General features: G+C 33.3%; 1 protein-coding gene across 1 annotated transcript; it reads left to right on the top strand.

Moving 5' to 3' along the window:
• The first annotated feature begins 4 nt into the window (after nt 1–4).
• LOC142358629 (uncharacterized) lies at nt 5–16,125 on the top strand. Its single transcript, XM_075410087.1, has 3 exons — nt 5–417; nt 634–991; nt 15,765–16,125. The coding sequence occupies exons 1-3, from the start codon at nt 115–117 to the stop codon at nt 16,019–16,021; spliced, it is 918 nt and encodes a 305-aa protein (XP_075266202.1). The 5' UTR covers nt 5–114; the 3' UTR covers nt 16,022–16,125.
• Nucleotides 16,126–20,507: the final 4,382 nt, after the last annotated feature.

Here is a 20,507-nt window from a genome sequence, read left to right as displayed (position 1 = left end):
TACATCTAAAGGAGAGAGAAAGAGAGAAATACTTTCCCCTAAAATTAGGCGACTTTTGATTTCTACAGGTAACTCTAACAAAGTGCAACTTCGAATAACATACTTTCAAAATTCATGACATCTCAATACGTTTATTCTTACAACAGAAATGGCAGACAGCAGGATGCATACGGGACTGGGAAGTATACGTTCCCAGACTTATCAGTGCAACAACCAAACACGAGACCAAACTCAAAACAGAGCGTTATGGGGCCACGCTCTGGATTCTCAACCGGAACAACTTCAATGAGAGGTAGCAATGGCTCATACAATCCATCAATCACGCGTGAATCTGAGTCACCATACGCAAAGAACTCGAAATATTCGTACCACGAAAATCCAGGCTTGGTTTTAGCAGCCCCTGTGACAGTTCAGAGGGATCTTTATAGACTTCTTTCCCCCTCACTTTAGTGATCATAAAACTAGCAGGGCACCATCTCCGCTGTAAAATTAAACAGTGACTGTGGCTTGAATAACAACAAAGGAGGCCCAGGTGAGTACTAGATCTGATTTTGAAAGTGGGCTAGTTATGTTGAATAGGTTCTAATAAGCTGAAATAAAAACTGACAAATTGCTTTGAAGATCCTTTCAAGGAATAATGACAAAGGAGCCCCGTCCAGAAATACATCAAGGTACACAGATCCAAGAGTACAGAACTTGTCAGTCCTCTCGGGGAACACAGCAAACAAATCCTTAGGTCAGACACTTCAACGGAATGACAATTCTGTCTCGCAATTGGGAAATAAAAACATATTGCCGCAATTCACTGTTGATAGAGCACCCATTGGTCAACCTAATGTTTTACACTATCGTCCAAATATGAGAACAAGCAGTAGCTATGAACAACAATCCCAAACTAATGCAGGGAACAAAGACGACGATATCTGTTCCATGATCTGCCACACTCGAGCAGACGAAACGCAGCTACGAGACTTTGTTACGTCAATTGAAGGTAAACAAAAATCTACATCTCAAATGCTTAGATCTAAATCAATTGGGGAAAATTTTTTTTTTTTGCAACAAGTAAATTAAAATTATAACCATACGGTTAAATATACCTGAAACAAAAAATAATTCAAATCATTCAAACAAAATAATATAATAAACATCAACAATCTTCTTAAAGAATCACATTTTAAAATTTTCTTTCGATTGTTTTCTTCCTAAAAATAAAAATAACTTTTAAAAGCTCCTACGTTACTATTCAAAGGAATTTTTTCATGTTGTGAGAGCAAGAAATCATTCAACGTTTTCTTAAAAACTTTTCCATTTTTTGCCAACCGAAGCCAATGTGGTAACTTATTCCATTTTTGTACGCATTGACGAACAATCGAATTCATTCCAAAGCTTGTTTCGGCATTTTGTCTAACTTTGAATTGTTTTGTTCGAGTATTTTGATGAAGACTCAGATACCCGTGAAAATTTTCAGGATTTTCTGGCCTAGCGATATCATAATAAAATTTAATTAGCGACATTTTCGCTATTATCAGCTCAGCTGGTAGGGTTTTTGTCTGGATTAGCAGATCTCTCGCTTTGTCATACTTTTTGCGTAGAAAACACACCTTTATACCCCAGTTAATCTGTCGGTTAAGGCGTTTTAGGTTTTTTGCAGATAAATTTTGAAAAAAGATTGCCGAAAATGATAAGTGCGAAAGCACAAGTGATTTTAGAAGAAGAATGCGCGCGTTCAGGGGAACTTGATGTCTTATAACGTAAATTGATCTTATAGCATGAGCCATCTTTTTCAAGGTTTTATTCAGCTGCTCCTCAAAACTAAGATTCCTGTCAATTTGAATACCAAGATATCTGCAACTTTTTTGTGTTGTGAGAACTTCGTTTTTGTAAAAAATAGATCCGAAATCAGAATTATCGCGCGAGAAAAAGATTAATTCGGTTTTGTTTGTATTCAAAGTTAGTTTGTTCATCTCTACATATTCTTCTGTTTTTTGTAAAATTTCCGTGACTTTTCCATGAAAGCTACCTTTCTGTCCACAACAGACAATACTTGTGTCATCTGCGAATTGAATTACCTTTTCCGTTGTGCTTATATTAGATGAGAAATCGTTCACATATAAAAGAAAAATGAATGGTCCTAAAACAGTTCCTTGTGGCACACCGTGATTCAAAATTTCACAATCAGAGAATACGACATTAAGTTTTACCTTTTGTCTACGGTTGGCAAGAAATGAAAACAATAACTCTTTCGCTTCCTGGGAAAAACCATACATTTCAATTTTTTTCAGGAAAATATTATGCGAAATGGAATTAAACGCTTTTGCAAGGTCTAGAAAAATAGCCACAGTTTCTTTGCTTTTATCTAGATTAGCCGAAACTGTTTCAACCAGTTCTAGAACTGCATCTGTTGCAGACTTTTTTTTCTGAAATCCGAATTGCTCTTTGTTTATAATTTTATGCTTATCAATGAACTCCATTATCTGAGTCAGGAGGAGGCGCTCAAAAATTTTTGCAAAACTCGGAGTTACAGAAATTGGTCGATAATTTGTGCTATCTAGCTTATCAACTTTTTTAAAAATTGGTGTTACATAGGCTAGTTTCATTTTTGTTGGGAAAACATTCTCCTTAATGCACTGATTCAAGGCGAACTGTAGATGTGCGCCTATAGCTAATTTGCCAGACTTTATGAGTCGAATTGAGAATTCACCTGGTCCTGCCGCTTTGTTATCGTCAAGCGAGTCAATGACTGAATAAAGTTCTTTTTTAGTCACAGTTCTGAATGTGAATTCAGGTATATTAAGTTTATCAGGGTATTTACAAGCAATATTCGAACCTTTGAAAACTCCTAGATTAGCAAATGCTCTATTTAGACAATTGACAATGTTTTTTGGTTCCCTTGAAATTTCACCACTGTCTAATCTGATTTCATCAACCTTGACAACTCTTTCACTCGGACTGGTCTTTTGTTTAATGAATTTCCATTGTTCCTTACTTTTTGGTAGTTTTTGGAAGAAATTGATGCAAAAATTGTTGTGCGCCTCCCTTAGTCTCCTATTAACTAAGTTTCTTATGCGCTTAAATTCACTGTACGTCTCACTGTCAGGACTTCTTTTCCATTTATTGAACAAAAAATGTTTTTGGGCAATCAAATGTTTCAATTCTTGTGTTAACCAGGGCTTAGAATTCTTAGAAATTTCTCCCCTTTTTTTAACACTCTGAATTGGAGCGTGTTTTTCAACAATTTTCTCGAAAATATCGATGAATGAATCAAACATATCGTTGCCATTCTCACATTGGTACATTCGAAACCATTCGGCGAGGGCAAGATCTCTGTTAAATTTAGAGCGTGAGAAAAATCGAAAACTTCTCATCGTTATTATGTTGTCACTCTGAGATTTCAATGGGAGGTTTGATTCGAAGATAACAAGAAAATGGTCGGAGTTAAAAGGGGTTGTTGTGACATTGTAGGCAATTATCTGATCTTTTGAAACAAAACAGTGATCAATAAGTGTAAATGTTTTATCAGTACCTCTGGTTGCATCCCTTAGGTTAACAATTTCTAATCCTGAATTTGACGCAAAAACATCTAGTTTACTTTTCTCTATCTTGTTCAGATAATTCAAGTTGTAATCTCCCAGCAAAATAACGTTATCTGTAACGCAATATGCCCCCGATACTTCGGTACTTAACTGATCAAGAAAATACTCACCAAGACGTTTGTTTGGGCAATAAGAAACGTTAACAAGTAATTTTTCAGTCAGAGGGTCTGTTATTTCAACCCAAATGGATTCAAAAAAACTCTCATCAACCGTTTCAAGGCTTCGTTTAATATCGGCCTTGAATTTTTTCGGGACAAAAATGCCTACTCCTCCGCCCTTTGAAGCCCCTGTTTTGTCTGATCTACATTTCCCCAAGAAAGTATGCGATGCTGTTAAAAAGTTATTTTCAATGTTACAATCAGTGTCCAACCAGGTTTCAGTTACAGCGACAAACGTATTAATGGGAGCTGTTTGCAAAAAATTAGCAAACTCTTCGAACTTGTTCTTCAAGCTTTGACAATTAATAAGGAAAAATAAAGGCGAGTGGCTTGTTCCTCTGTTTTTTAAGTAACTTGAATACTCAATTAAATTTTCCAGATGAGGCCCTGGGTTCAATTCAATGTCCCCTGACAGCATGAGACGTACAAGTGAACAAAAAACTAATAGTTTTAGGAAGAAAACAAAAAAGTATGAATCAACTGTTTTAAAAAAATAACAAACATTAGGTTTGTTGGAATAATACTTTTCAAATGTTCGCTTATGAATTTCAGCATGATTTTCTCTTCCCATAAGTATACTGAAAATTAGAAATATCAAGAAAAGTCGCATTGTGCTATATTTCAACAAACCATCAGCCAAATTTATAATGAGTTGGAGGTAAAAATGCTTGTTTTGGATGGAAACTAAAAAAATTGTTGTTATCATAGTGATCAAAATTTTTTTCCAAAGTTTCGGTTGATAATTCTCGGTTTTATTTCAGTTTCTGACACCGTAAGCCCAAGATGCACGTAAAAGTTCCGAATATTTCTGACAAGTTTAGGAATACCATGACTGACTGATGGGTGTACTCCATCATTGCTGATATCTTTCGTATCCAGTATATTATTCAAAAAAACAACGTCAATATCAAAAACGCCACTTAACTCCGTTGCAACATTTTCTAACGCTTCATTATATTTGTCTATGTTTTCGTTATTTTTGCTGCGACCAAAAAAACCATCTTTAACTGGTGGAATTTTGCAAAGTGCAACTTTGAGTGGTGACAGTTTCTTTATAATTTCCGACGCAGTTTCCATTAAAATATTAGCTGTTTCAAAACCGCTATTTCCCGAATCAATATTGTTATGTCCAGCATGTATAATAAGATTTTCAATCTTGTGATAACCATTGTATTGTTTCACAACATTTGATAAGTCTTGAACTTTTGCTGAAGGATAGGAATGTATGGCAGTACTTGGGCTCAGATCTTTTGCTTGTACTTTTTTGTATGTACTATCCGAAAGAATAAGTGTCTTTGTTGATCTTGGTATAAACTTTGGATAAAAAATCTTGGTTTGTTGTTGATGTTATTGAACTTTGTTGTTGTCATGCATTTGGTTCGATGTTTTTTCGTTTACTTTGTCAATTAGATTATCAACCGTTTTGTTATTTTGTTGTCGGAGGAAAGCATTTTCATCTTTAAGTTGTAATAATAATTTATTCAAATTCAAACATTCACTTATCAAGTCTTCTTTCTTCATTTTTTCAAAATCTTTCCTCTCTTTATGTACCTCTGTCATTGTTTCAAAAAAAGCTGTGGTTTGTTTGTGTGTTTTACAAAAAACGCATGCGACTGACTTCTTTGACTTCTTTGGCGTTAGGATACGTGTCTTTCGTCTTTTCAGCAATTCTTGATGCAAGGATCTTTGTTTATTATTAATTAGAAAAAAATAATGTTTGATTAATAAATTTCTAACATGTAACATTAACCAAGTGGTTAGTTTAATTTACATGTTTGCAGATTAAAAAAAATATATGCTAAATATCTCGTTGTTGTCTATTTCATCATCTATTTCCCTCAACACTTAAAAAAGTTACTTAACAGAACAAACTTTAAGCTGCTAATTTAGCACTCATTGTTGTGAAGCGCGTTGCTCGAGAAAATGAATACAACAACGAGATATTTAGCATATATTTTTTTTAATCTGCAAACATGTAAATTAAACTAACCACTTGGTTAATGTTACATGTTAGAAATTTATTAATCAAACATTATTTTTTTCTAATTAATAACAAACAAAGATCCTTGCATCAAGAATTGCTGAAAAGACGAAAGACACGTATCCTAACGTCATAAATTTCATCAGAACATCCCTGAGCTTCGCCCTACTTAGAAGCACAATCCTTTGTATAAGAGGCCACAGAGGACAACGCTCTTACAAGGAGTAGTCGTCACCCTGTGCATTTAATGCCGAAGTCAACCCATAAATCTGTACATATAAACCTAATTTGAAACCTAACGTGAACTTACATGTATACTGTTTCATACCAAACTTTGACCTCCAGAAACTGACTGGTAATTTATTCATTTCATTAGCAGACGTGGTGCTCATTTTTCATTCCAACAGCACACAGTGCACTTTGAATTTTCGTCTTTACGATCAGTTGCTTTGATTTTGCTCTTTTTGTTTGACCTCGAATGATGTTAGCACCGTTCTGTTATTGTTGACCTTTATTGAATTCAAGTTATTTATATTAATAACAAACTAAGGTTCGGTTTTCGTAAAAAAATTTAATAAAAAATATGTTTAAATCCTGCAACCCTTCTGTCTATTGGAACTCTTTCGTGTCGTTTAAGCATTTCCGCTGTAACTTTTTGTTTAAATTTGGTCTTCGACGTTTCTTTTCTAATTGTAATCGGAAGTGTGTTCCATTTTCGAATAAAGTTACGAACAATTGAACCATTACTCCATTTTGACTTACATTTTTGTTCTAAGAAAAGGTTATGGGTTCGTTTGTTTACAATAATAGGCACGTTTTCTAAAAATCTGAAAAGTTTATTAGAGCGATTTCTTGTTTGTTGGAGAATATTGAAAAACCTATTTAAAGACACCCGTGTTATTGGGAGCTCTGCTGGAAGAGTTTTAGTCTCCAGAAGTAGATCTCTGGCAGTATCGTATTTGGTTTTCATAACTTTTATTCCCCAGTTTATCTGTTTGTTAATTCTGTCAATAGAGTAAGATGGTAAATTTTAAAAAATGCGCTAAAATCTAAATGAGACAAAACTAGTGATTTAAAAAAAATTTATTCTTGTTTTTAGCGGTACCTGATAACGAACCAAATATAATGATCTGATTGCTGAAGCCATTTTACTAATAACCTTATTTAGTTGATTTTGGTATGTCATTTCCCTATCAATTATTACACCTAAATATCTACATTTTCCAGATGGTTCCAATCGGTGTCCCTTGAAATCGACAGTTTCAATGATCGGCAATTTTTCATTCCTGAACACCATTAACTCCGTTTTTTTCTCATTCAAAGTTAACTTGTTTTGTTTCATATATTGATCTGTCTTGTTTAATGTATCTTCAGCTATTAGCTGCACATTTGATTCATTCTCTGCATGACATAGAATTGCTGTATCATCGGCAAACTGTAATACATCACAATTCGTTTATACAGCTTCACTGAAATCGTTGACATAAAGTATAAAAATTAGAGGCCCTAAGACAGTTCCCTGAGGAACACCGTGATTTATGACAACTCAATCTGATTTTGCTATCGCATTTTTTACACACTGCTTTCTATCACAAAGGAAAGAGTTTAATAAGATTCTTGCATTTTCTCCAATTCCATACCTTTTCATTTTGTTCATAAAAACATCTATAGATATTGAGTTGAAAGCCTATGCTAAGTCTAAAAAGAGTGTGACAACAATTTCGTTTTCGTCAACGCATTGGTTTATCTCTTCAGTTAATGAAATGATAGTATCGAGACAGGACTTTTGCTTTTGAAAGCCGAATTGATTCTTGTTAATCAGACCATTAAGAGTTAGGTGGTGAGTTAGTTGTTCAAGTAGTAATCGCTCAAAAATTTTTGCTAGAGTTAGTGTGACTGATATGGGTCGATAGTTTTCTTGTTCTAGTCGGTCTCCCTTCTTATAGACAGGTGTAACATGCGCTGTTTTCAAAATATTAGGAAACGTGTTTTTGTTTATACATTCATTGACGACAAATTGTAAATGAGTTCCAATAGACAGTTTACTATCTTTTAGCGCCCATGCTGGTATATAGCCCGGTCCGGGAGATTTATGTTTAGGTAGATTATCAATAACATTATACAATTCTTTTCTGGTGACTGGTTGGAAGCTAAGTTCCGGTCCATCAAATGTTAGGGAAGAACAACTTGGAGCAACGTCTTTGCCTTTGTATAATCCTAGTCTCGCAAAACAATTATTAAGAACATTGGCAATCTCTCTGTCATCCTCAACAAAATGACTATCTTCCCTTAATTTGTCAATTTTTTCTATTTGGCTGTTGGAATTGATCCTGTTTTTGATGAATTTCCATTGTTCTCTTGAAGTTGGTAGCTGCTGGAAAAAATTCTTTGTGTAATCATCTGCAGCTTTTTTCAGTTTTCTATTCACTGAATTGCGTAAAGATTTGTAAATGTTATAAATCTCTGATTTTGGGTTTTTCTTCCACGCATTAAAGAGACGGTGTTTTTCATTTATGAGACCACGTAACTCTTTTGTCAACCATTGCTTTTGTTCTTTTTGGTACTACTTTCTACCAACTTCAAGGGTGCATGACAACTCAGCATATTTTCAAACATTTCGATAAATTTTAAAAACATTTCGTTCGGCTCATTTATCTGGTACATAGGCGACCAATCTTGCAGCGCAATGTCACGATTAAAATTTGATCTTGAATATTTCTTGGTATTACGTATCAAAAACTGCCTTTTCTTATCACTGTGATCTATTTTTAATGATGACTGATATACTATTGTGAAGTGATCAACTCCAAGAGTCGACTCTAGAACACTGGCTTCATAAATTTGGTTCTTCGAGATAAAGCAGTGATCAATTAACGAATATTTTTCACCATTTGTCCATGTTGCTTCCGTTTCATTAACGTAACATAGCCCATTGTTTGCTGTGAAAATATCAAGTGACTGTCTACCTTTTGTGCCTAACAAGTTTTTATTGTAATCTACTAATAAAATTAGATTATCTGTATACGAATACACATTTGAGATGTCTACAGTCATTTCATCCAGAAAAAAGTTAGAAAGATTTACATTGGGGCAGTATGCTACATTAATGAGTAGTTTTTGTGTTAAAGGCTTACCAATTTCAATCCACATTGACTCAAAAAAACTTCTTTTGATTGTGTTCAAATCATTTCTCATTTTTACTTCAAATTGTTTGGGAACCCAAATACCTACCTCTCCACCTCTCTGTACATTAGTTAATGATGATCTTGGTTGGTGAATGAAGTGATGACTATTGCACAGATAAAACTCGGGAATGTCAGTTTTTTCGTTTATTCATGTTTCGGTAACAACTAGGAATGAGGTTTCATTAAGATTTTTCAAAAAACGAGACAATTGCTCATGTTTTTTATTGAGGATTCTACAATTCATATACCAAAACTTGGGGAACTCCGATTTTCTCGCACACTCACCATTGTATTTTTCAATTGTTGTTATTCTATCCAAATTTGATGGACCTGGGTTTCTTTCAATGTCACCACATTTTTGTAGAATAACTACGATGATTATAAGTAGATGTTTTATGTTAAATATTCCAAACCATAGTACAAAATTTTTAATCTAATCGATATGACGGTAGTTAGGTTTTTTAAGTTTACATAAATTTGAGTGACTTTTGAGACTCAATCTTTTCTAGAAAAAAAACAAACTTAATCAAAATTAAAACCAAGATAAAAATCCACCTACATCTCAAATGAAACGTTTTTAATGATTTCTAAAAAGTCCCCCAAATGTATCAGAATTCAATACGATTGTTGAAATTATTCCATCCATCTCTCATGGGTACAAAAAGATCTTTGCGCTTTGGTGGAATATGAGACATCGTTTGTCGAACAATTGTAACCAATCCTTTTCAAGTGGTTTCTCAGAGTCGCTACTATTTTATTGATTCCATGTAAGTTAGGGTGAACACCATCATGCCTTATGTCTGTGTTTTCCAAGTCGTAATTCAGGACATTTACTTTACACGACTGAAATTCACCATTAAGTTGATCGGCTATACTATCGACTTCCTTGTTGTATTCATTAATTTCTTTGTTATTTACATCTTTTCCATACAGACCATTCTTTACATTCGGCATTTTGCAAATTGCATTTTTGTGTGGTTTGAACTTTGTTATACATTTGCCAACCAGGTCACCAATTTGCTCTGCTGCTTTTTTTCCGTCAGTACCCTGATCAATAGTGTTATGCCCAAGGTGAAATATAAGGCTTTCCGACTTTGTTCATGTTGAATACGAATCAATGGTACTGTTGTCGTCATTAATGGTTGCAGATGGGTAGGGGTGTATAGCTGTTTCGTTACTGATATCGCTTTGTTTTACAAATTTGAACGTGCTGTCCGAAATAACTAAATTTTTGGCAAACCTAGGTACAAATTTCGGGAAAAACTTTTTGCTAGCACTCTCAGACGCTTTACGTTCGTTGTCAACGATACCATCAATAATTTTTGTCAGTATTTTGTAATTTTGAGCTCTCAAGTAAATGATTTCCGACGTTGACTGATCGTATAATCTTTTTTCGTTGTCTAAAGCTGCTCAAGTTCTTTGTTTTCTTGTTCAATTATTGCAGCTTTTTCTTTATATAATTCTACATCTTTTCTGAGCTCATCAATTTCACATTGTTGCAAACTACTATTACGTGATGTTCTTTTGCTTTCTCTTAGTTTCAAAATTTCTTGTATCAACTTGTGTTTATTCCATTTTGCTAGTGCAGTTGTCTCCATTTTGATGTCGGATACTTTGGGTTTTTATGACAAAGTCTAAGTTAAACATAGCAAAAAAAATATGTTGACCTGAGAAGAAAGAAAAAGAAACTGGTTTGATCTCACCGGCTGACGAAATACAATAAGTCAAGATAGCTCCAGTAACGTAGAATAACCAATCAATTGTCGATAAAATTGTTTTCCAAAAAAAAGAGAATTTATCTTGTTTGATAATATGAGGATTTTTAAAGAAGTCTATACTGAGCTTATATAGCAGTTAAAAAGGGTAAAGTTTTTCAAAACATCGCATGTGTTTTAAGAAAATTCTATATCGCACAAAAATTTCGTCTATTGATGCACAAAAATTACGTCACCTCATGCTTTCACGAGGTTCAATATCAAGTTTTAAAGTTCAAACCGACATGTCACTCAATCCCGCCCCCAACACCCCATTCTGCTAAAATCACTCCACCAAATGCGAACAAATTGCTCACATCATCAGTTAAAAAACAGCGCACACTGAACTTCCATATGGTTTAAATCATATAGGATCAGATATCAGAGGCAGTGTAGAGGTTATTTACAAAACAGAAGTTTTTATTCAAATTTAAAGTCTTTCAAGATAAAGATTTTAATGCCACACTTGGGTTCTTTAAAAACAATTGAAAGATATTTTAATATTTCCTCAGCTTTATCGCATTTATGATCATTTTTGAGATCTGGAGAATATTGTTCATTCATTACAAATTTGTTACAAACTATGGCACCTCGTTTGAATACGCAGTTTTCTAATAAGCTAGATTTGAGTTTTGATATTGAAATTTTCTGACCGTTCTTGTTCTGTTAATTTTAGTGTAGGATATTCTAACATTTGATATGCTGGAAGTTCTTTCAGGAATATTTTCCAAAAATGAAAATAATTTTTGATCTAAAAATGCTTGATAGGTAAAATTTGGTTTTTTTAGTTTGTGATGCAAAGAATTGTCATATTTTTCTCTGAAAGCAAGCTTCTCGCCTCAGCTTAATTGCTTTTCGAGTGATGTTATTTGACTTTTGTTGAATCCACTCGAGAGAACTGAAGAGTGATGACGGTGGCTGATGACAATTGCATTCACAGTCAGGACTTTGTAGTTATCTGATATTACCTCTCGTAAGGAATACAGGGTTTCCGTACCACATGCCTTTTTACGTAGTATATTTTTCAGTATAATCTATGTATAAACGCTAGCATTTGACTGATTCAAAATTACTAAGGCAACAGTTTTATATTTTAAGTTTTACATCAGCTGTAAGGAGCACTAGATTTCTTTATAACTAATGAACTATTTTTGATGAGTTCAGTGTTAGACTATGCACTTCGTAATAACCGATAATTACAGTCAAGTCCTTTTCTAATTCGTTTTTGGCAACTTGCAAATCGTCACATGACGTAAAGATCAGCGTGTCATCTGCATATTGTACTAGTTGACAACCATTTGGTATTTTTGATCTCAGGTTGTTGATGTAAAGATTGAATAGTAGTGGCCCGAGTATCGTTCCTTGGTGCACACCTTGATAATGTTGAATCCAATCTGATTCAGTGCCGATATGCTTTGTTTTCTGAAGACAATTGGACAAGTAGTCAAATATAAGCAGTTGAGCACTTGTGCTCAATTCCGATTCCTCAGGCTTCGACATCAAAAAGTGCTTGCGTTTGTTAGGCTGAAAATGTTGTTGTTAGAGACTGTTGTGTTTCGAGTACCATTAATGATACGAAATTTTTTCTTTATCAATTCACTGTTCTTGAAAACATCTGACAAATTTTTCAATTAAAAACATATTTGATCTTTTTGAACAAATGTTTCACTAAAGGTGCATGTTTTGGAATGTTAGAAGATAAACTGAATTGCGAATACATTTCTCCGTTTAATTTTTTATAAACAAAACTTCGAAAAAATCTTAACCCCGATGAAAAATCTTTAATTGATTAGTTCGACCAGTCAAAAAACATTTCGATTATTGTTTTCCGTTTTTTGTGATGCACACTTGTGTTGTTAAACCTACAGCATATTAGTCAGTTTTATTTTCCCAACAGAAACTGTAAACACTTTGCACTGGGTAATTGCCCTCCGTTATGATATAGTCGATGATGTTTTTTCCTCGTGTTGGTTCAGTGTTTACCACTTTCAGATCATACGGGATCAATATTGTATCTGTACTGTTTCGCTCTTTGTTGCAGAGATAGTTTATATTACAATCACACATCAGAAAAACTTTGCTAATGAAAAATTGGCATCAATTTGTAGCGCCAAAGTAGATTTTTTTTTCGCGTTTGTTCAGTATTTACCACTTTCAGATCATACGGGATCAAAATTGAATCTATATTGTTTCGCTCTTTGTTAACGAGATAGTCTATATTATAATCACCCATCAGAATCACTTTTTTAATGCAAAACAGTCATCAATTTGTAGCGCTAAAGTAAATTTCTTCCTGGTGTTGGCTCAGCATTTACCACTTTCGGATCCCACGGGATCAAATTTTATCTGTATTGTTTCGGTTTTTGTTGATGAGAAAGTTTATTTTACAATCACCTGTCAGAATCACTTTTTTAATGCACACCTGCATCAATGTGTAGCGCCAAAACTGGTTTTTCTTCAGTGTTAGTTCAGTATTTACCATTTTCAGATCATACGGGATCAAAATTGTATCTTTATTGATTCGCTCTTTGTTGTTGAGATAGCTGAAATTATAATTACCCATCCAAATCGCTTTCTTTTTGTTTGCAAACCAGCATAAATTTGTAGCACCAAAGTGTTCAAAAACTCCTTATGGTTTCTCTAATAGGGGTTAGAGATTAAGTTTATGAGAAGCATTTGAAGTCTGTGTGTATTGTTATATTGTATTTCACCAAAATTGACTCGGTGTGATTGTCAGTTTCGGAAAAACTGTTCACTTTCTGTGGATTTAAATGATTTTCGTGCAAAAAGTAATAGCCTTCCTTCTTTCGTAGCATTCTTATTTTGCTCATTATCAGAGCGAAAGGCAGCATACTTTGCCTTTTCAAATTCCCATAGTTTGTGGTAATTATCACTCGTAAGCAATTTTTCAGTAAGACACAATTGTGCTGTCCGAAACGTTTTTCAAAGCTGTTTCAATTGTTCTTTGTTCTATTGATACTTCGTGCTCAACTATTTGAACAATTTGTGTAATGGGCGAGAAGTTGTTTATTTGGTGTTTTCGGTTTGAAAATTTTCAAAATCTTATTCTAATCCAGGGTTGGGATGAATACCTCCACATCTTTGTAGTTTCAAAAGATTAAAAATTTTAGTGCATATTAACCCAAGTGTAGCACGTAATACACATTTTTTTATCGACAAGTAGAAAAACTTAATTTTGGATAATTGCCAAGTACCTTAATGATTACCGGGAAACTGCTGCTGACGCTTGACCCATGATGGCCCGCAGCAACAGAACTGCCTGCAACAAGAGTTTTTCATAAGGATTCCATAAAATTGAAAACGCTTTTGCCTTTATTTGCTGAACATCTAAGTCTAGAAGAACACAAAATGAGACGCAATTTGTCAGTACGGGCTACATTTGCCGTAATTAGAGTAATTTCTGCTGTTTCTTTGGCCGATAAATTGATTGTATGGTTCTGATGTCTGTTGACAGTCCCAGCCATTCAAGTTAAAATGCTTGCCATACAGTTCGTTATGAGATGAAATTCAAAGTACATGAGCTGCAGACTGAGTTTTGCTGTTTTCAACTGTGGCTGGTTTTGGTTCCTTTTACAAAAGTTTGTTTAACATTGTCTCGTTTTGTAGCAATGAGTCCATTCGAAAACTGTAGAAACTCAACAAAAAATTTTTTGAGAAAAGGTACAACTGTCTCAAAATGGAGATGCATATTCCCATAAAGCGAGTCGTAGCTTTTGACGTTTTTGATTAGCTGGTTCAATTTTAAGATCTTGATTTTGTCGCTGTTCCCTCCATAATGATCATAGAATTGAAGTCTTGGTACTATTTCGGCTTAGGTTGTCATTGGAATAACTTCACATATAATAAAATGGTTTGGGTTGAATTTTGAAAAGCATATGTTGACAAGTTCTTTGAAGGACGTAAAGACGTCTGCAGGTTTTCTGTCATATTTTAAGTTACTATTTGTAGTGTCTTACAGAATTATAGAATGCATCTTTCGTTCACTGTATTTTTCGACAATAACAATTTCGGCCTGTGTTGTTGACCCGCGGTAGGTATGAACAGCAACATAACTAGGAATAGTGTTATCAGATTGTAGTTTCTTTCTATCAGTTTGAGTTTTGCTATTGTACTGCGGCCCAAAATTAAATTACAATTGTGCGGAAAATCGGTTAAATCGTACTCTCTTACCGATTCAGGTTCAATCTGTTTTGTTTTTCTTTTTTCAAGTTTTTGGTATAACTTTGTAAATTTCCCATGTTTGAGCTTTTGTAAGGGACATGCATGCCTCTTCAGGTAACATATATTTTTAAGAATGAATGATTGTTTTTTCTAGGACAAAGAGAAGCATGAAAAAGGCAAAAGTTCTATTTATGTTCCATTAAAATTTTATGTCAGCTGTGTTATGCTTCAGTTCAACATATTAGGCTCGCATAACCCCCCCCCCCACCCAAATATAGACAATTTACTCGTGAGAAAGCAATCAATGGTGAGCTCATACTGACTTTGGCAAAGAATCCAACGAAAAACTGAAATACCTGGAGTTTTTTTAGCACCAGCAAGGGAGGGTGGTTTGAAGATATGAGGACCGTTCAAATGACTACGAAAAACCATTTTGAATTTTGAGTCCGTCTTTTACGACCCTGAGGCTGAGATAAAGCAACAATATCTCAAGAAAAATAAGCTAAAGCCAGCATTCTTTGCTTGTAATAGAACAGATACTTAAACAAACAGTAATTTGATATCCAAAAACTGTTGCTCTTAGAACCAACAATTTTCCCATTAAAGAATAATCAAAATAGTTAATCTAACATTTGGGCTCAAAAATTCAAATGCAAAAGTTATAATTTTTAAAGTGCTGCTATATGTTTAAGTCTTGATTTTTCGGTCTGGCCAAACGTCTGATTAGAGTCTGTTCGTCCTGGCCCTGTGTGGTCATAGTCTGCCCCAGGGTGAACAGTCTGCTCAGGATGACCAATGTCTGTTCGGTCTGAACCCCCTGTCCGCGACCCACGTCGACCTGGCCCATGCCCGGTTAGGGTCGAGGACCTAATCCTGGGTTCTGTTCATTTCTTAGCAAAATTAAATTTTAGGTGACCTCATGGAACTCGAGCAGGGATACGTAAACGCGCTAGAAATTCTTGGAGTCCCGACGCAAGAGCTTGAGCTGACATATGTGAGAACGAACAAGACATCCAAGATGGTTCCTCAGCATCCCGAGAAATTGAACAGGGATGCCGGTTGCATGATAGCCTCATTTGAAGATATGCATGGGAAAATTGACAAAATGTCCCGGCATATTCAAAACGTTTCATTGGATATGGTGGCCAAAGAGACATGTATGTGTTAATGGTTTAAATACTCTGTCATTGGAGCTTCATATTAGACAGCAGCGATTTGAATTTATATTTAATTCTCTAAATTATGTACCAGAATAATTTTTGAATTTCAAGAGTCAAATTTTTTGTATTTGAACTAATACTCAATTCCCACCCCCGGTACTCATCGCGCGGATTTAGTTGCGGTTTAAGCTTTTTGATGTAGATCGCTTTTATTGTCATGTTTTTAAACGCCGCGACATGCATCTAGAATATCCCATTCAGTATTATGCGCTGTACAACAACATGCAACGAGGTGTTGTCCGACAGTGGAATCCTTCTTTTGATGCTCCGAAATTCTAGTGGTAAAATGGAAGAATTGCTCTCGAAAGACTAGTGGGAGCTGGAATCTATTGCATCCTGCTTGTCGCGCGGTGGGGGGGGGGGTCGTAACTAAATTTACCAGGGGGCTTGGCTTCAAATGACCTCATCAGAGGTTATTATATAACATTACAACCACTTATAAAACTCAATTTAAAAAGGACACCAAGTTGACTTTGTCTTTTTCCCCAATGTTTTGCAAAATAAGAGGTGAATTAAAAGAAAGCCCCTCCCCTAAAAAGGTAGCTGGTCGACAGGTCAGCTGCATTAAGCATCAGAATCATAATCAGAAATCATATATATATATATATATATATATATTATATATATATATATATATATATATATATTATATATATATATATATATATATATAGATTTGGCTAATAATTTGTAGATAAATTTGGCTAATCATTTATAGATAGATTTGGCTAATAAATTATAGAGAGAATTGGCCAATAGTTTATAGATAGATTTGGCTAATAATTTATAGATAGATTTGGTTAATAATCTATGAAGTAGTTCCCGGTATAGTCAATGATTTAGATAATAATCTGAGAAGCAGTTCCTGATATAACTAAAGATTTATATAATAATATAGTCAATGATATAGCCAATGAATATAGTCAATGATTTAGATAATAATCTGAGATGCAGTTCCTGATATAGTCAATGATTTAACAATCTATTCTTCTAATAATTTATCTATATCTACGCCGATGGCTTTTAACTTGGAAACTATAAGATAGTATTTATAATACTCCGGTTCTTCTTTTATTTCTGTATCAGAATGAATACTTTTTGGCAAGTCCATATCTTTATGACATTTTTTAATATGACTTCTTAACCCGCTAAAGCTGAATATAGAAGAATAATATTCACAGCTTACCTTAGTTGAATTACTTTCTTTCCATATTGATTTCTTTTTATCAAAACATGTTATTTGTTGCATTTATTACAAACTTTGTTTGTTTATTCAATTTTAAATTCTATGGGGCTAGGCCTGGAGATAGAATCAGCGGAGCTGCTACGCAGATTAGAATTAGAATAAGCAAAGCTACTTTGTAGATGAGCAAAGCTGCTTCGGAGAAAAGAATTAGAATTAGAATTAGAATTAGAATTAGGACTAGAATTAGAATTAGAATTAGGATTAGAATTAGAATTAGAATTGTGATTAGAATTAGAATTAGCATGAGAATTAGGATTAAAGTTATAACTAGAATTAGGATTAGAGGCTTCTTGAACAAGTTCACTTAAACAAATTCCGCTCAATGATATATCCCCACCTTTACAATCAACAAATTTATCCTTATGTTTTAGTTTATAATGAAAAGACATAGTATGTGGAGTTCCACATTTAGCCTCACACTCTAAACACTTCATGACCATTATTTATAATGACAGAAAGTTTCAATTATTTAAATTTAGTATATTATGTTTATAGTATTATATTTATATTTAAAATTATCTTTATGGCTTTAATTATACTCTGAACTTTCTTTAAACTTTTATTTATATTTAGTATATTTTATCTTTATAGTATTATATGTAAAATTCTAATTATCTTTATGGCTTTATTTACACTCTGCTCATTCTATAAACTATTAATTAAAAATTAATCAAAATTGTTTTTACATTATCTTTTCAGTTTCAATATAATATCTAACCAAAATATCATTTTATTATCTTTTCGGTTCCTAATTATAACTAGCTAAAATCTTAATTAAAGTTCTATTATAATCTCTAGACCAGACAAACCGAGCTAAAATTTCCATACCTAACTTATTAGGAGTATTATATTTAAATCCTTTTTATAAAATCTTTTCATTTCTCAGTCCAGTTTTTTCTCCAACGAAATTTATAATTTAATCTAAATTTTTTTTTTATTTTTATTCAGATTAGTTAAATCATCTCTACCACTTTTGTTTAAGGTACCAGTCTTTTTATTCATATATTCATGTGGAAACATGGACGAAGTCTCATCTGTCATTGGGTTCCATCCTTGGCCAAGCTTATCTTTTTTTTCGATTTCATATGCGAAGCAAGATTTCATATGCCAAGCACCCTGACCTTTTCTGAACCGGGTAAATCCCTAACTTCTTTATCTTCTTGATCTTCCACTTCTCCATAATCATGTCTGAATAATGTATTTGTTCTATTTAACATAGTACTTGTATGCTATGCTACATATGCAGCAGTTTTTGCTGTTGTGTCAGGATTCATTTAATTATATATCATAAAACATGTAGCTATAATTCCACTTATGGTCGATACTGACTTTAAACCATTAGCTTTAATTGTTTCTTCAGTTAGAACATCAATCTGAATTTTGATACTTCTTGATGTATTGATTAAAGTAGAACTGATAGTTATCTGTATTAATAGTATTTCTCTCGTTGGCATCATTCATTAGTGGTTTCATATAACCTATAAATTTATCCATCTCATCACTCTCTAATTTATTTTTCCAACTAAGGGCTTTTAAGTCCAGGAAAACAACTTTCAAGTCATATATCGTAGTTCTATTTCCATCAATAATAATAATAATTATCCTTATTCCTAATATACTTAATCATGCGATAACGAAGTTCAGAAGCCATTCCTGCTGTGATATTATAGTAGCTACAATTTAAGTCATTAATTATGCCGTAAAAGTAATGTTTGCACACATATGTTTTATTAAAATTTTTAAATATGTCTGACGCATTATAAGTTGTTATATAAATAGTATCACAGTTTATTCTTGCCGTATTAATTATCTGGGCTGGTTTATGACACATTACAATAATTTGAATATTATTATGTCTTCCTTTTGTAAAATAATAACTTATGTCGTTATTTAACTTATCCCCCATATCATCAAGAACAATTACACTGTTTTTGAAATTATGCATATTTTTTGATGTGATTATATTTATATCACACATATTGAAATCACTACAGGGTGTACCAGTTTCTGGATTTATCCAATCTATTTTTCATCTTTATATACTATGATTACGGACTTATTATCAAGTCAGTTTTCACCATATCCTTATTATCTTGATCTGTGAAACAGCTTCGCTGACCCTGGTCATGTTCCTGCTCATGATTCCGGTACAACTTCAAGTCTTGTCTGACAAAATAAATCTTTCCTCTACCAGTTCCACCTTAAAAAATAGTATGTAATGGTGACTTTTCATATTCAAATCTAATTAAACTTCTATTTATAAATCCACCAAAGCTTTCTACTTTTGTATTTTCACTTGGCATCAAACCATATACTATATAAGAAAACATAGCTGAGAAAACAGATATTAAAAATGCACAACCAAACTCCATTTTTATATATAAAATGTTGATTTTTTTATGAATAGACAAAATAATAGACTTATACTTAGACCTATACTTAGACTTATACTTAGACTTATACTTAGTCATACAAAATGATGATTTTTTAATTGTCAAAATCAAAGTCAAAGTCAAAGTCAAAGTCAAAGTCAATGATTTTCCATCATATAAAATGCTTATCCTAATTTTTGAGGAATTCAATAATAAATTTGAGATTGATAATGAAGCTATGAGTAATATTAGAATAGGAGATATAGGTAAGGATATAAGTATAACTCCAATTAATATAGTAATGGGAGATCAGATTCCGGAAACGATTCATGATCCCGCATTCAACCTTATTATAAATCTACATCCAACTGATGGTACACAATGGGTTTTAGTTATAAGAAGAGAAAGTGGTTCTATTTGTTATTTTTATAGTTTTGGTGTTGAGACTCCACCATTATTCTTAAAAGAATATGTTGATCTAAGGTCTGTTGAGAAAATACAAGAATATGATTAATCTTATTGTGGGGCTTTTTAATTACATATGATCTATCTTTTTGATAAAAGATTTAGAATAAAGTTTGCTCTCTATAATCTTATTAATCAAGTCAATCTAATTAGTCAAGTTAAAGTTTATGTTTGGGTTGTAAAGTTAAAGTTGAAGTTGAATATAAAGTTGAAGATAAAGTATAGTCAATGACAATGTCAATCAGGGAATCTGCTTCGCAGATGACAATGTCAATTTCAATGTTAATGACAATCTCAATGCTAATGTCAATGGCAATGTCAATGAAAATGTCAATGACAATGTTAATAATA

This window comes from Convolutriloba macropyga, chromosome 2 (assembly GCF_964194025.1).
Source record: "Convolutriloba macropyga chromosome 2, txConMacr16.3, whole genome shotgun sequence".
Lineage (NCBI taxonomy): Eukaryota > Metazoa > Xenacoelomorpha > Acoela > Convolutidae > Convolutriloba > Convolutriloba macropyga.
This window is presented reverse-complemented; position numbering and strand designations above follow the sequence as displayed.